This window comes from Episyrphus balteatus, chromosome 1 (assembly GCF_945859705.1).
Source record: "Episyrphus balteatus chromosome 1, idEpiBalt1.1, whole genome shotgun sequence".
In the NCBI taxonomy this organism is placed as follows: Eukaryota; Metazoa; Arthropoda; class Insecta; order Diptera; family Syrphidae; genus Episyrphus; species Episyrphus balteatus.
Genome location: NC_079134.1, coordinates 118,321,977 through 118,338,279, shown reverse-complemented (window position 1 = coordinate 118,338,279; position 16,303 = coordinate 118,321,977). Strand labels below are relative to the sequence as shown.

The window sequence follows — 16,303 nt, the reverse complement described above, 5'->3', positions numbered from 1 at the left end:
AAGGGGCAACCTTGGGGCACACCGCAATCAGTGTTAAAGAAGCTGGATATGGAGCTCCCGTTTAACACAGTAGCGCAAGTATTAGTGAGGAGAAGTTTATAGAGTCTTAAAAATTTCGTGGATATACCTAAATTTGATAATTTATAAATAAGTGAATTCCGGTTGATAGTATCAAATGCTGCCCTAAAATCAATGAAAAAGACATAAAGTTTTTGTTTGTTATCGATGAAACGTTTTGCTATATTGGAGAGTGCGAAGATTTGATCCACAGTTGAAAGACCAGAGCGAAAACCAGCTTGGAAAGTGCTTAGCAATTTGTTTTCTTCTACCCACTTCAAAAGCTGCAGTATAGAATTTGAGTAAATATTTTTCTCAAACAAGGAAGAATCGAAATGCCCCTATAGTTTGCTGGTGAGCTTGGATCTCCTTTTTAAAAATTGGACAAATTTGTGAAATTAAAAATGACTGAGGTATTTCTTCTTTTTCAAGAAGCTTATTAAAAAAATCAAGAAGAAGATTTAGGAAAGACGGGGATGAGTTTTTATAAAATTCAGCTGGGATTCCATCTAGCCCGGCTGCCTTGTTGTTTTTCATGTTTTTAAGGGTTGCTTGCAATTCATTTATTGTAATAGGGTCGTCTAGGTCTGAAATTGTGATTGAGGGTAAAGCATATTGAAATAGTTGTGGGTTTGTTGGCGCGTTGAGAAGTTCCATGAAATGGTTTGCTAGTAACTCTACATTTATTGTAGTTGCTGAAACATTTTTAAAGCCACCTAACAACCTCACTTTAGACCAAAATGATTTTGAGTCTTTACACTTTGATAAACTTACTGCTAAACCAGCCATAAAAGTTTTTTGTTTATTTTTGCATACTCTCTTATACGTTTTATTTGCATCTAGGTAGAGCGATTTAAAGAAACTAGACTTTGTTTTCCTAAAAATTTTAAGCATCGCAAACGATTTTTTTCTGAGTTTTTTGCATTCCCAGTCGTACCACTCAGCAGTAAAATTTTGTTTCCTATTGGGTGGCATGGCTGAACTCTTAATAACTTCTATTATTTCGCCAGCCGGCCGCTCACAAGACCAGGATACATGGCTTGATAGACTATTTACTTGAGCATCGAGTCTACGCTTGTACATTACTACCTGACTAAAAAAAAATAACTTTTGGGTTTGGTTAAAGTAAAATTGATCAAAATTGACAAAATAAATTATTACATTTTATTGATTGCCAATTTATCATATAATCCATAACCCATCAGCTTTTCAATTTCCTTTAACTATATATTATCCAAATGTTATTGTTTATTATTTCAAAAATCTTTCAGTTGCACTAATTTTGTTCTAGCTATTCAAGGCTATTCTTACAGCATTGCACTTGCACTTGCAGTTTTATTTTTATTGATTCATTTACGTAACCTTAATTAAAGACTTTTTTTTTTATAAAGGCTCTTCTCTCTCTCTACTCAATATACTTAAATTATGTGGAAAAATTTTAAATATTTTTGTTATTTTCTTATTTTTTCGCATTGCATTCAAATAAGATAAATACATAGTTTAAAGTCACGAAAATATATCGTTGCTTAAAAAAAAAAATAAATATAAAAAAATAATAATACAAAAATCCAAAAGCTCTGGTGACAAAATTTTCATTCTACTATACCAAGCTATCATCAATTATTATTATACTACAAAAGCTAGAATGAGCTTTATTTTAGTTCTCATAGGCACAATAAATTCGCAAAACTGGCTTCACTATTTTCCAGTTCCAGTCGTTAGCAGAAGCAGACAGAGAACGCTAACTAAACCATACCTTGCCATACAATACAGCCCAGCCATCAGACACCCCTTAACAATATTAAGCGGTTTTAAATTTAATTATAAAAATAAATTAAGTTATTCTTTCGCTTTGTGCAACATAGTGTTGTTCTGTTGTTTCCTGTCATGAGTTGGGGATATGATACTGAAAATGGTAAGTGATCTGTTAAATTAAATTTCCAGCCAAAAAAAAGAAACAAGTGTCATATGATCGTTTTTCTCGTGAGTGCAATGTACAGTAAATATACCAAGTCTTTGGTGTGATATCTTAACACAATAAATTTTTAATGAAAGGCTTCTGAAGAATTTCATAAATCGATCGAAAGTGGAAACTGTCAACAAACGAAATGAAAAGGAAAGGAATAATTAATATTTTTGCTTGCAACTGATTGATGATTGAATTAAACTGTCGCAATTGCAAACAACTTAAGCCCATTCCGTTTAAATCGATATCTCTATTCTTTTTTTTTTTTTTTTGAAAATTGCCGACAAATTTATCACGAGTTTTTAATTTACTTAAAAAACAATAAATCTAATAAATAAAGATATAAATTAAAAAAATATTATAGGTAATTTTTTTTATAGACATTTTGAAGAAAATAGTTTCTCAACTGTTATTTTACAACAACAACATTTACAGTACAGTAGTATATTATTTATTATTGTTGATCTATCATGAGGGTTGGGGTTAGTGTAAACGAACTGGAATTAAAATTTATCTTCCGGCTTCCAATCAAATTTTCTATCTGCATCAATTTAAAGCTATTAAAATCCATGTTTAAAGTATACTGTGGTAGAAACAAAAGTCACATACACTCAATTGAAATTGTATGTAACATTTGTATATTTTTAAAATGCGCACTTTCATTAAGATGTTTCTTTAACAAAAAATGAACACAAACAAAAAAATAATAAACGACATTTAATGAAACAATAAGCATTTAATTAATAAATACAGCATTGAATTTATATCAACAAAAGTATAGTTATTAAAAAATTTCTGTTGGTTTACCATTAAATTAGCAGCAGTTTATTTGTAAGAAAGGTGTTAATTATAATGCGTCAACGTTGTCTGATTTAATTTGCAGTTATTATTATTAATAAAAATCATATCAATTCAGAAATAAATTAACAACATTTAATCATGTGAACTATTAGCATTCACGAGGGCATAAATTCGTATAATTAGCTCTCAAAGCTCTTACACTAGGCACAGGGTAATGACGAAATGACTTAGTATTATGTCAACTAAACCTTTAAATACGGAAATTAGTACTAAACCTAATTATAATTTAAAAATTTGTATAGATATGTTGATAAGGGAGTCTTTTTGATCCTTTAACTAAGCAGTTTTTTTTTTTTTTTGGTTCATGTGTGAAAACTTGTGATGCTCAATTATCTGAGCATACGACTATAGTAAAGTGTTAATTTGGTTTGATTTGGGTGAAGAGAGTGTTTGCTAGGTTTGATAAGTTATAAAAATAACAAAGAAACAAAAACCTATGTTAAAGAAGGTGTGATTGGACTTACATAAATCAATTTGATGTTTATGAGTGCAAGCCGCCCGGTAGGTGGGGTAGAGTTTTGGGTGTTTTCTTAGACAATTATGTTTCTATGAATATCATAAAGTTGATAATTATTTAATTTCAGTTTTGCTGTTTTACTGGATTTTGGAAACAAAATATTTGAATTTGAAAAAAAATTTTAAATTTGTGTCGGATATAAATATCTTAAAACTCAACACAAAAAGTGGATCAAATGTCCAAAATTAAGAACTAAGCACAATCTGATAAAGAGTAATTTAACCACTTTTATGTTAATGGGTAATTTATTTTCTAGGTATTATTTGGGCTTTAATGATCTTTATTTTTGGATGCTATTAATGAAACACTAATTCATCTTTTTGTCACCTTACGTTTCGCCGGTTTCTTTCCAGCTTCCTCACGAGTTTTTTATTCGATTTCAATAGTGAACATAAAAATTTAGTACATTTTTTATTGGTTTTGTTGAATTTTAAATTTTGAATTAGTGAATTTAATAAATTAACATAAAAAACTAAACAAAAACTTACAGCTATTATCACAATTGTTTATCACAGACTTTAATTAATGGCAACACTATATGCGCACACTATATTTATTCTAAGTCGAAATATGTATATTGATAGTCGAACCGAATTATTTTGTTAAATTTTTTGTTTAAACGAGGCTCTTGAAGAAGCTTTAGAGGTCGAAATAAAATAATCATTAGTAGTTATGTAGCTATGTACATAATGGAGGCTTCACAGCTGAAACGGACCAAGTAAAAAAAAAAAAGAAAAACATCAAATTTATTGCCAAAAACTGCTCAAAGTTTGGCTTTACTTAGGTCTGTCATTAATTTGATCTAAATGTGTTTCGAATCAAATTGTCTTTTGTTCGAAAATAATATACACTATAAGATTCAATTATAGAGTATTTACTTATATAAGCCTTGTTTTTTCTTCAACTCAGTAGCTATTCATTTTTTTATTTTGAAAAACAATAACAATAAAAAAATACTTACTTGTGTAATCTGTACAAAAGTTTTGCGAGAATAAAATTAAAAATGAGTAAATTTAGTTTGAAGAGGTATGATAAAGTATGAATTTCTATGCTCCATAGAAAATTTATACCAGCTCCAAAGACAAAAGAAAAGTTGCACATAATGTGTATAAAAATATACAATAAATAAAAAACAAATTGGACTATTTTTGTCTTTCATGTAAATAAATGAAGGGTAAAGTCCATTCCAACTCATTTCGAGAAAAACGCAATTTAAAATTGTATTCTCATTAAACTTAGTACTAAAGGCACATCATTTATTTAATTTTAAGCAAAGGCCTAAATTTGTTTTCTTTAAGTAAGGATGCCATCAGATAGTGCTCAGAAAATTTTGCCTTCAAATAATAAATCCCGCTTATTTTTCGTCATTTTGTCATACGATTTGTTTCCACATTGATACGTTTTTGTTGCTATTTTGGTAATCAAGGTCAATAGTCAGGAAGAAAATATATCGTCGACACAAAGCCAAAACCGCGAATCTTCATTTTTGGACATTTTCACTTTATTTAACTTGTTATCAGTCCCTCTATTCACTGCTTCGACCCCAATCCACCAACTGTTGCCTTACACAGCCTTAACTATCAATTTCCGTTGCACGAGTTTCCATAAGATTGCATGAGTTTCCAAAACTTTGCAGCCGTTTTTTTCAAACTACAATTTTGCAAATTCGTGGTTTTGGCTTTGTGCCCACGATATACTAATACTATACGTCACTATTTGGTAAGTGAATTAATTAAAGGGGACTTAGAGGTTCACTGTGACGTATGTGTAACTTTTTTTAAAAATTAAATTAAAATGTTCAGATATGATTTGTTTGATGATTTAAAAAAAATAACGTTGACGATTCGTTTTGAATATTATAATAATACCAAGCTAAAAAAATGACTCCAAAAAAATATTTTCTTCTTTAAAAAAAACCTTTTTTTTTCAAGAACTCCTCCGTAAGATTAAGTTTTCATTAAATAACACGATTGAAATAACATTAAATAACACGATTGGAATAACACCATGATTTGAACAGAATGGTTTCATCGTCTGCATACTTTCTGTTGTATTTGAAATGTTTGATTACTTCCTGGTAATGAGAACGGAACACTGACTAAGCACTGCCTGACACCGTGGTCCCGTACATTTTTTTTTAGACGAATGGCCTTATTTTATTTGGTTTTCGTTTGGTACAAAAATCAATTTATTTTTTTTTTATATTTAGATCTGTCAAAAAACTGATTTTGACAATTTTTGCCTTCATTTGGTCAAAAAAAATGATTTATTTTTTGATCTTATATCAATTTTCTAGATCTGGATTTTTCAGCAGATTTACCCCATCATTATTTAAATCAATTAGTTTGACAAGTTTTTTTTTGATACTAATTTATTTTGGTTTAAAGAAAGAATTAAAATAATTTTGAGTTCAGATGGAAGCAATTTTAAGTGAATTAATTTATTTGCCCAGCTCAAAAAATCAACCGTTGAATCAATATTTGACCACTGCAATTGCTGCCTGGTTAACAGACACAAATGGTTACACTCATTTATTAAATTAATAAATGAGTGTAAAGGTATCAATTTAGAAAATCTCTACACGAAGAAGAATTTTAAAGTAATTCAAATTGATGCCGGAAGTGAAACATAAGCTCTTAAATATATCACTACAAAAAAGATATCTCGTGCCAAGATAAAAAAGCATTAAATTATCCCCGAAAGGTGGATTTGTTGCAGTTTTTTTTATCGCAAAGACATGACATGATAAGACTGTTTATTTTTCAATACGTTGTCAAAGTGTTTACCGTAACATAAGCAGTGTTTTTATTTTCTAATGCTCAGTAGCTGCTCGTCTCATTATTTACGAAACAAAACAAAATTTTAAAAGCTTTTCCAGCATATTGAATACGTATCAGAAAAAAAAACACGGTATAGATTCATTGAAGTAAAATATTCATTAAGAATTTTGATTAACAAAAATGATGAAAATACTAGCTTGCTTTTCAGCTAAGACAAATTATAAAAATTTGTAGTTTACATTTCATTTTGACGAAATAAACAAGGATATGAAGTAATTACAGTGGCGTCTATCCAAAATAGACACTGAATACCACTTAGTTTTTTATAAATTGTTTTGACCGCAGGAACTTAGAAATCTCCTTTAAAAATATTATAGTAGGAGATCCGGCCATAGGACGACCTACCCTCATCGTTATACCAGTTGAGAGTTATATTTTCTGAAAGGTAGTGTCTAAGGAAATAAATTGCACATGGGTTGCCAAGCGATATCCTGTCAAGGCATAGGGTTGCCAGGCCTTAAAGCTTATTTTTCCCTATTTTAGAATACGCCACCCCGCTTATATTGCAACCCAAAGAGTTATAAAAAAAATATTATGTCATAGGAAATTTAATTTGAAAACTTTAATTTTCAGGTTTTTTTAAAATTTGAAGTTTGAGTAGGGTAAATAAAGGTAAATTTAGAAAATGGGCAAAAATCTATTTTCTAAACAAAACGTAATAGAAATAAAATTGAAATTGGATTCGATAGATATTACAAAAACATAAAAGCCACACATACAAAAAAAAATGTAAAAAATCTACAACTCGAGATATGGTCTTTTTTAAGTCATGATACTCCAATTCGATATTTGAGAAATAATTCACCAAAAATCAGTATTATTTTTTTTTTAATATTTTTTATTTGATAAGTTAGAAAAAATAAAATAACTTGACACGTATTTGTCAAATTTTTAATTTAACTTACCGTTTTTGCGGGGGGATTTTTTGAAAAGGTGCTTATTTTCGTATTTCAGTATATTTAAGGAAAAAATCCTGTCATAGGACGAAAGCTATATTTTCCTAATAGACCAGTGCCAATCCGGTTTTCAGAGGGCAAAAGTTGAACAAATTATTAGCAGCATAGGGGTGGTGGGAAAATTTAGGATAAATGGTGTATGAAAGGGGAAAAATAAATTGCCCACAAAAAAATTGGGGGAAAGGGGGTGGGTGGGCGAAAAAGTGGGGTGGGTGTCAAAAATCATGGTTTTGTACGATTTCTGTCAAAACTAGACGTCCTATCGAAAAAAGTCAAATGCAAAAGTTGTAGGTAGTATAAATGTCTACAACTTTTACTCAAACAGTTTTTTTCTATAACCTCAAAAATATTCAAAAAAATGCAAAAATACGATTTTTTTATTTTTTATTTTTATCTTTTACAAAAATGGTTGGATTTTAACAAAACTTGGTTTTAAACTACTTTGTTATGTTTTCTATCTATTAAAAATGTTTTTTGAGCAAAAAGTGAATTTTTGGATTTTTGACGAATTTAATTTGAAAAAATTGCCTTTTTTTCAATCAAAAAAGTTACCGAAAAAATTTTTGATTTTTGAAAATTTTGGAATGCAATTATTTAGCTTAAAACCGTTTTTTAATGATTGTGTGGAAAAACTATACTTTTGTTTTAGAAAATATTGAGAAAAATTGAAAAAAACAAAAAAACGATTTTTAAGATCGATTTTTCCGTAAATGACAGTAATATTGGCCAGAAATAATTTTCCATAGAAACCAAATTATACTTTTCTAATGGCCTTTGACCTTCTTAATTTGAATCTAGCATTAGAATAGCTTTAACGTGAAAAGTTTTTGAGATATTGAATTTTGAACGACCAAAACACTATTTTTGTGATGTTTTGCATGGTAATATCTTAAAAACGTGATGTGATAGAATTTTTCTGACTTCGGATTCGAGCTCAGCGCACAAAAAACCATTAGAAAAATATACTTTGATTTCTATAAAAAAAAAAACTTTTTGACTAGTGAATTCGAACAAGGCATTCGATTTTTTCTTCCCTGTTCGAATTCACTAGTGAAAAAGTTTTTTTTATAGAAACCAAAGTATTTTTCTAATGGGTTTTTGTGCGTTGAGCTCGAATCCGAAGTCAGAAAAATTCTATCACATCACGTTTTTGACATATTACCATGCAAAACATCACAAAAATAGTGTTTTGGTCGTTCAAAATTCAATATCTCAAAAACTTTTCACGTTAGAGCTATTCTAATGCTAGATTCAAATTAAGAAGGTCAAAGGCCATTAGAAAAGTATAATTTGGTTTCTATGGAAAATTATTTCTCGCCAATATTACTGTCATTTACGGAAAAATCGATCTTAAAAATGGTTTTTTTGTTTTTTTCAATTTTTCTCAATATTTTCTAAAACAAAAGTATAGTTTTTCCACACAATCATTAAAAAACGGTTTTAAGCTAAATAATTGCATTCCAAAATTTTCAAAAATCAAAAATTTTTTCAGTAACTTTTTTGATTGAAAAATAGGCAATTTTTTCAAATTAAATTCGTCAAAAATCCAAAAATTCACTTTTTGCTCAAAAAACATTTGTAATAGATAGACAACATAACAAAGTAGTTTAAAACCAAGTATTGTTAAAATCCAACCATTTTTGTAAAAGATAAAAATAAAAAATAAAAAAATCGTATTTTTGCATTTTTTTTTGAATATTTTTGAGGTTATAGAAAAAAACTGTTTGAGTAAAAGTTGTAGACATTTATACTACCTACAACTTTTGCATTTGACTTTTTTCGATAGGACGTCTAGTTTTGACAGAAATCGTACAAAACCATGATTTTTGACACCCACCCCACTTTTTCGCCCACCCACCCCCTTTCCCCCAATTTTTTTGTGGGAAATTTATTTTTCCCCTTTCATACACCATTTATCCTAAATTTTCCCACCACCCCTATGCTGCTAATAATTTGTTCAACTTTTGCCCTCTGAAAACCGGATTGGCACTGGTCTATTAGGAAAATATAGCTTTCGTCCTATGACAGGATTTTTTCCTTAAATATACTGAAATACGAAAATAAGCACCTTTTCAAAAAATCCCCCCGCAAAAACGGTAAGTTAAATTAAAAATTTGACAAATACGTGTCAAGTTATTTTATTTTTTCTAACTTATCAAATAAAAAATATTAAAAATAATACTGATTTTTGGTGAATTATTTCTCAAATATCGAATTGGAGTATCATGACTTAAAAAAGACCATATCTCGAGTTGTAGATTTTTTACATTTTTTTTGTATGTGTGGCTTTTATGTTTTTGTAATATCTATCGAATCCAATTTCAATTTTATTTCTATTACGTTTTGTTTAGAAAATAGATTTTTGCCCATTTTCTAAATTTACCTTTATTTACCCTACTCAAACTTCAAATTTTAAAAAATCCTGAAAATTAAAATTTTCAAATTAAATTTCCTATGACATAATATTTTTTTTATAACTCTTTGGGTTGCCATATAAGCGGGGTGGCGTATTCTAAAATAGGGAAAAATAAACTTTAAGGCCTGGCAACCCTATGCCTTGACAGGATATCGCTTGGCAACCCATGTGCAATTTATTTCCTTAGACACTACCTTTCAGAAAATATAACTCTCAACTGGTATAACGATGAGGGTAGGTCGTCCAATGGCCGGATCTTAGACTATTAGAATGGATACGTTTTCGAGATATGATTTTTCAAAGTTTTTTTGTCGTTATTTTGCAAGTAGTGTTAATATTGGGGCTAAAAATGACCAATTTGTACAAAAGGTTCTTTTATAACGGTTCGTTACCTGGAAGCAGAATAAATAAGCAAGAAGTAAAAAAAATATAAAAAAAAATTTCAAAAAACTATTCAAAAAAAGAAAAAAAACATATTTTTGATATTTTTACTAACAAGCTTATTTGTATGCTTTAAACATTTATAGATATGGAACGTATGTACATATGTACTTATGAAGGAGAAACAAAGATACTTTATTTTTTAACTTGATAGTCAGGAAAATTTAATTCTGCTAAAATTGGATAAAATATGTAGTACATACATACATATATTTTACAAGTGGTGAAAAATAATATCTCGAAAACATTTTATTTTAGATGCTGAAGCTACTGTTAAAACAGTTACCTAAATTTAGTATTATTATATTATTTTTGCTTATAATGAATTTAATATCTTTTAATAAATAAAAATTTTTCATGAGAAACGTAAAATACATACCATTGTAAATTAAATGAAAGGTAATTTAGTTACTTTTCAAAAATAACTAACAAATTATCTACCATTTTGCGAAATATTCAATTAATCGAATAAAATTATCTGTAACTAAACTCTTTTTAATAAACTAATTTAATCAAGTTGGTTTGTTTTCAACAATTTAGTATTTTCATTGAAAACAACCAATTAAATCAGTAACTTTCAATAACTGAATCATAGTTTGTACTTTTTTTAAATAGATAATTAAACTACCTTTCATTTTATAAAACAAACATGAATGTGCATTTTACATTTCTTATGAAAAATCTATCAGCAATATTAAATTTACAAGTGAATATTTCAAAATTCCCACACATTATTTCATTAAAACAACACGATTTCAAACTAAAACTATTAGGGCTGACCTTTATGTTGATACAATATCAGATGTCCGATTTTATTCAATGCTCTTGGTCCAAAAGTGATGAGGATTATTTCATTATCAATATTTCCAAAAGGAGAATTTTAGTACTTTTCACCACCCAATTTCTTACATGTTCCTAGTATGCTAAGGTCCCGTCTTTTTGGTGACATGGTGTATCCAGTGGAATATCCTCCAATATATCTACTAAATCATTTTTCAAAGCCTCTGCCTCAATGATTATATTCTTTATTTTTGATCAAGTTATGCATTCGTACGAAATAAAAAGTTCAGATAGATAATATTTTTCCATGACATTACGATAACACGGTGTTACAAAAATGAGGTTGTAAAATATACGCGGGCGGAGACCTATCACGTTTTGTAGAGCTAGTCGCACTGATTGGCGGAATTTAAAAAGTCTTTAACACCCCCCAAAATCTGGAATTAGGGGCAAACAAAACTAGAGGCTTTTGTTCAAAGAAAAATAAACAAATAACAGTTCATGAAAATGTGTTTATTTTTGGTTGTTTTTTGTTCTGAAAAACCCTGTTTTGTTGAACTCAAATTGTAATATTTTACGATCTAACTGCAACTTTGGGGACTTTTATACTTTTTTGAAAACTACAATAACAGGACAACTTTTTAAAATAATAAACCATTCTCACACCGCACATTGGGGTATTTAGTCAATTTAGGCGGACAAAACACGAAATTTTAAACTGATCCAAACGTGAAAAATCAACATCCTACTAAAAGTAGATATTTTGTTTAGCATTTTCTTATAGTTTTAAAATTGATTATCACTTCAGGTGATTAACAGCAGCGGTCTAGAGTTCAAAGTTTTCAGCCCAAAGATAAAATTAATTTTTTTTTGTAATTTAGCGACTGTGCTTAAGAAAGTACTTTTTTTTTGAAGTGGATGTAGAAAAAAGTTTTTATGGAATATTGATAAGGAGATACGAAACTGTCTACTAGATGTTGTATATTAATGTTGTATTACTTTATAAATAAAAAAGTGATATGTTGAATCTTAATACAAATTAATCGTAAAAAACGTAAATTTCTGTGTTGGTAAGGAGATAAGTTATACAATTTCACATTATTGTGTGCTAAAATTGAATGTTTTCTAAAGGTTAAACTCTTATCTAATTGAATCTGTAAAAAACAAGTGCAACTAAGTGCAACTTCGACACATTTGCCCTTTTTAAAGGTTTTAGGTTTTGAAAAATGGCTACCTTGTATTCAGCATCCATATTTTAAGTTTTTTTAAAGATTCAACTTCTTGAATTACAGAACCTGAATTCTTATGATTTTTCCTAAATTTTAAGACCTTTATCTTGGCGATACCATTAATAGAACTCCATTTATAAGCGTTTTAACAAACCATTGGGATCCATTCTTGACACTTTTTTGTTTGAAAAAAAGTGGTTTAGGAAGAAAAATGTTTTCATTGAAATCAACACTTAAAACACTTTATTCCAGTACTAAATACAAGCTTTTACCTTGTTGATGAAGATAAACCGGAAAAATAATTTTGTCCGGGTAAAATTGGCAAATACCCCTATGTGCACCGTACAAATTTTGTGTACGCTGTTGCTCTCAAATAAAAGTTATAAATTGATTTTTTATAAAACTTGAAACTGTTAGTTAATTTGCAGCGAAATGTCGTATGGAATAAAAAATATTTTGATTAATTAATTGTTCCTAATTATTTGGCAATGTTTAAAAAAACAAAAATCAATAATGGGCGCAGGAAGCAAAATACTGTTGCAAAGTAGGAATTTTTCAAAATTTCACGAGAATTGCATTAAATCGAAAACCGTAAGGATTTGGGATGAACAAGTTACCAAATTCTGAGAGCCCTTAAGATCCCCTATCAGCATACTTCGTTTGATCCATTACTTTTGGGAAACCCTGTATATTTTCACAACAACATGCTGTTTTAAAAATATATTCTAAAATAATATTTATTTCCAAATCAAACGAGGTTTTTTTTTATGAAAAAATTTTACGATTTCAACCCAGAAACAGAAATTCGAACTTTTAGGTATAGAACAAAAATGTTGTTTTGGTACTTAGTAGGATAACTTGGGCGCCAGGATTTGATAACGGGTTTTTGTAGACGAGTTCAATACAAACATTTTTTTCTTTGGGAGGGGGGCCTATGTCTCCATGTTTACGTGGGAGGGGCAGTTTTCTAAAAAAAATTTTCAAAATAAAAAAAATTATTAAACAACAACGGCAACACTTACAGTAATAAATGATACCATTTCAGAAAGGCAAAATTATATATTATACATTTAATTTTTATTTTTAAATCAATATATTATATTATATTATTATTATATTATAGTTTTTGAAATAATCGATTTCAAAGTTAAAAATAATCGAACAAAATTTTTTTTAAACTCATTTTATACTATTTTTGTCCAGACTGTGAATTTTAATTTAAAAAAATTACTCACACAAAAAACTGCCTCAATTGATTCCTTAACAAACAGTGAAAACTATATGTTTCTATGTCTTCTAGTTTTTGAGAAAATTTAAAAATAAAAACAAATAAAAACAAAAAATATTTTGAAAAAAGAAAAATCTGATAAAATAATTTTTCAATTTTCTCAAAAACTAGAAGACAAAGAAACATATAGCTTTAAATCACGGCTTTATATGGTTTTCGGGGGGTTAAACAACGCGAGTTTTCCAATTAATGTGAGTAGGCTAAGTAAGCAAAAATTCACATTCTGAATATAAGGAATGATGCTCTGTTATTTCCCCTAAGCATCCAAACCTCAATCTCGGTGATACGACAAATAGAAATCAAGATATAAGCTTTTCTAACTAACCATATCAAATCCCTTCTTGGAGAGTTTTGAGTTCAAAATAACTAACAAAAAATTAAACAGAAAAGTCTCCAAAACAAAGCCGCTTAAAAAGCTTATATCTTGAGTTCTGTATAAAGAATATGAAATAAAGTGAATTTAGCCCACTTTTGTGAATTGGAAAACTCACATTTTGCAACCCCTTGAAAACAATACAAAGCCGCGATTTAAAGCCGCCAGACTTTTGAATTCGTTATAAGAACGCATAAGGCTATAAAACTGCATACTCACATTTTGGTTATACCTCCACTCCCAAAATTTGCTGTGGGCTCTTAGACCATAATAAAAAACTATGTTTATCCCGCATTTCCGAAAATTAGACCTAAAGTCAAAAATTGTCAATGTCAAGAAAAACATAAAAATATGTGCCTTTTCACGTGATGAATTGTTGACGCACAGCACAATTGCTGGGGGGGCTTCTCCCATTACGGGGCCCCTGTAAAAATGAAAAGTATTGGGTCCCCAGAAAAAGTTAAATAAGGTTTTTAAAGCCAAATACAAAATTACATCATTTCAATTTCAGAATCACTGCAAAAATGTTCAGTACAGCCAATCTTTAGGGGCTTTTCCAAAAATATATTAAGTGCGTGTGTGTAGGTACTGTGTACCTACAGCCAAACAGAAATATTTATATGACTGTCAAGCAATGTTCTGAGACCTTTTCTTTCAGGGTTAACAAAAAAATAAATAGGATGTGTTGATAGCAAACCAATACGATTTCTTTTAAATTTTAAAATCGTTATGCATAGAAAGTTATGCCGCTTTTAAATAAAAAATGTTCAACTTTGTTTGTGAACAAATTTTACACAACGGTTTTTCTTCGAAATACTTGTTGAATGAAGAAGGAATATATACCAATTTGAAGCCCCGGAAACTGACTCTCATATATGTGCCCTTGATTATGAAAGTGAAGTCACTTTTTGCATTGTTTAAAGAAAAACTTACATAATAATTTTCTTATAACGATTTAATTATATTTCTTTTATGAAATCACTAGAGGAGCAATAAAGAAGTTTATTTACTGCAATTTCGCGTTCAAATAAACTTTACCCCTTAAATAATAACTATTTTTAGGCTAGATTTGATGCCATTTTTAGGAGTGACTTTATCCACTTTCATAATTAAGGTCACATATATAAGTTAGGAGGCTGAAAATTAAACAGTATGATACTTATAGGATGTGGAACCAAATTGGGGGGTAATTTAGATGGAGAAAGCACAAACTTCGAATTCATATTTAAAATTTTGACTTTTTTCGTTTAGCGTTATTTTCCATCACATTTTCTTTGCTTTAAAGGAATTAATCTGTACTCCTTTTTTTTGTTTAATAGGCCCACAAGAGTGGTTTAAGTTGTTTCCACAAGCATCAGGACACAGACAGTCTCCAGTCGATATCAATACACTAACAGCTAAGCGTGACAGTGATTTGAAGGAAAATTGTCTTGTATGGAAATATGTGGGAAGCGATTCTCGAAGCTTGGTTAACACTGGTGAGTATATTAAAAGAAGAACTTACAACCAAAATATATAATCTTCATCATTCAGGACATGGTTGGAAAATTGACGTTATCGGAAATGATTCCCTTCTTAGTGGTGGACCACTCGGAACAAATCAATATCGTCTAGAACAATTTCATTGCCATTGGGGTTGCTCAGATGAACAGGGTTCAGAGCACACTGTTGATGGTGAATCATATTCTGGTGAACTTCATTTCGTACATTGGAACACTTCCAAATATAGTAGCTTCTCCGAGGCCGCTGCTTTTCCAGATGGCTTAGCTGTATTAGCTTTGTTTTTAAAGGTATAAATTAATTTTTATAATATATGAATTAAGAAATCGTTAAACTATTTCTAATAACTAGGCAGGAAATTATCATCCTGAATTGGAAAAGGTTACTCAATTGCTGCCTTTCGTTATGCACAAGGGAGATCGTATAACTTTGCCAAATGGTTGTGACCCAAATAATTTTCTTCCGAGCGAATGTACGTACTGGACCTATGAAGGATCTTTGACTACACCTCCTTGTTCGGAATCAGTAACATGGATTGTTTTGAAGACACCAGTCGAAGTGTCTCACGAACAATTGGATGCTATGCGAAATTTAAATTGTTATGATGTCAAAGCTGAATGTCCAGCTAATGACATCAAAGGAAAGCTCGTTCTCAATTACAGGCCTCCTCTTCCATTAGGCAACCGAATCTTAAGAGAACCCGGTGAGCATTAGGCACTATCTAATGTTTATAAAAGTGAAACCTTAACGAAAACTGTATTATTTACTCGCATTATTAATAGTATTACCAAGGAAGTGATTTTTCCATTCATAATATGTGTTTTATTTAATTATGTTTGTTGGTATCTATACCCAATTAGCACTTAAAGTAAGTATAAGTGGTAAGGAGAATTTTTCTTGTGGCAAGATTTTTTCTAGGTTTCATAGTTAAAGAAAAAAGAAAACTGAATTCTAAGGTGAATTTCCATTTGCCACAAAAGATCAATTACACTGGCCAACAAGGGTTTTGTTTTACTAAGATAATGAATTTTTCCGAAGGTTTTTGGGGTTCTGAACTTGAATCCGAAGTCAGTCAGCTC

General features: G+C 29.6%; 1 protein-coding gene across 1 annotated transcript; it reads left to right on the top strand.

Annotated features, from left to right (window-relative positions):
* The first annotated feature begins 1,752 nt into the window (after window positions 1-1,752).
* On the top strand, window positions 1,753-16,038 carry LOC129905519 (carbonic anhydrase 1). Its single transcript, XM_055980989.1, has 4 exons — window positions 1,753-1,972; window positions 15,044-15,202; window positions 15,258-15,514; window positions 15,576-16,038. Exons 1-4 carry the CDS (start codon window positions 1,945-1,947, stop codon window positions 15,936-15,938), a joined length of 807 nt encoding a protein of 268 aa, XP_055836964.1. The 5' UTR covers window positions 1,753-1,944; the 3' UTR covers window positions 15,939-16,038.
* Window positions 16,039-16,303: the final 265 nt, after the last annotated feature.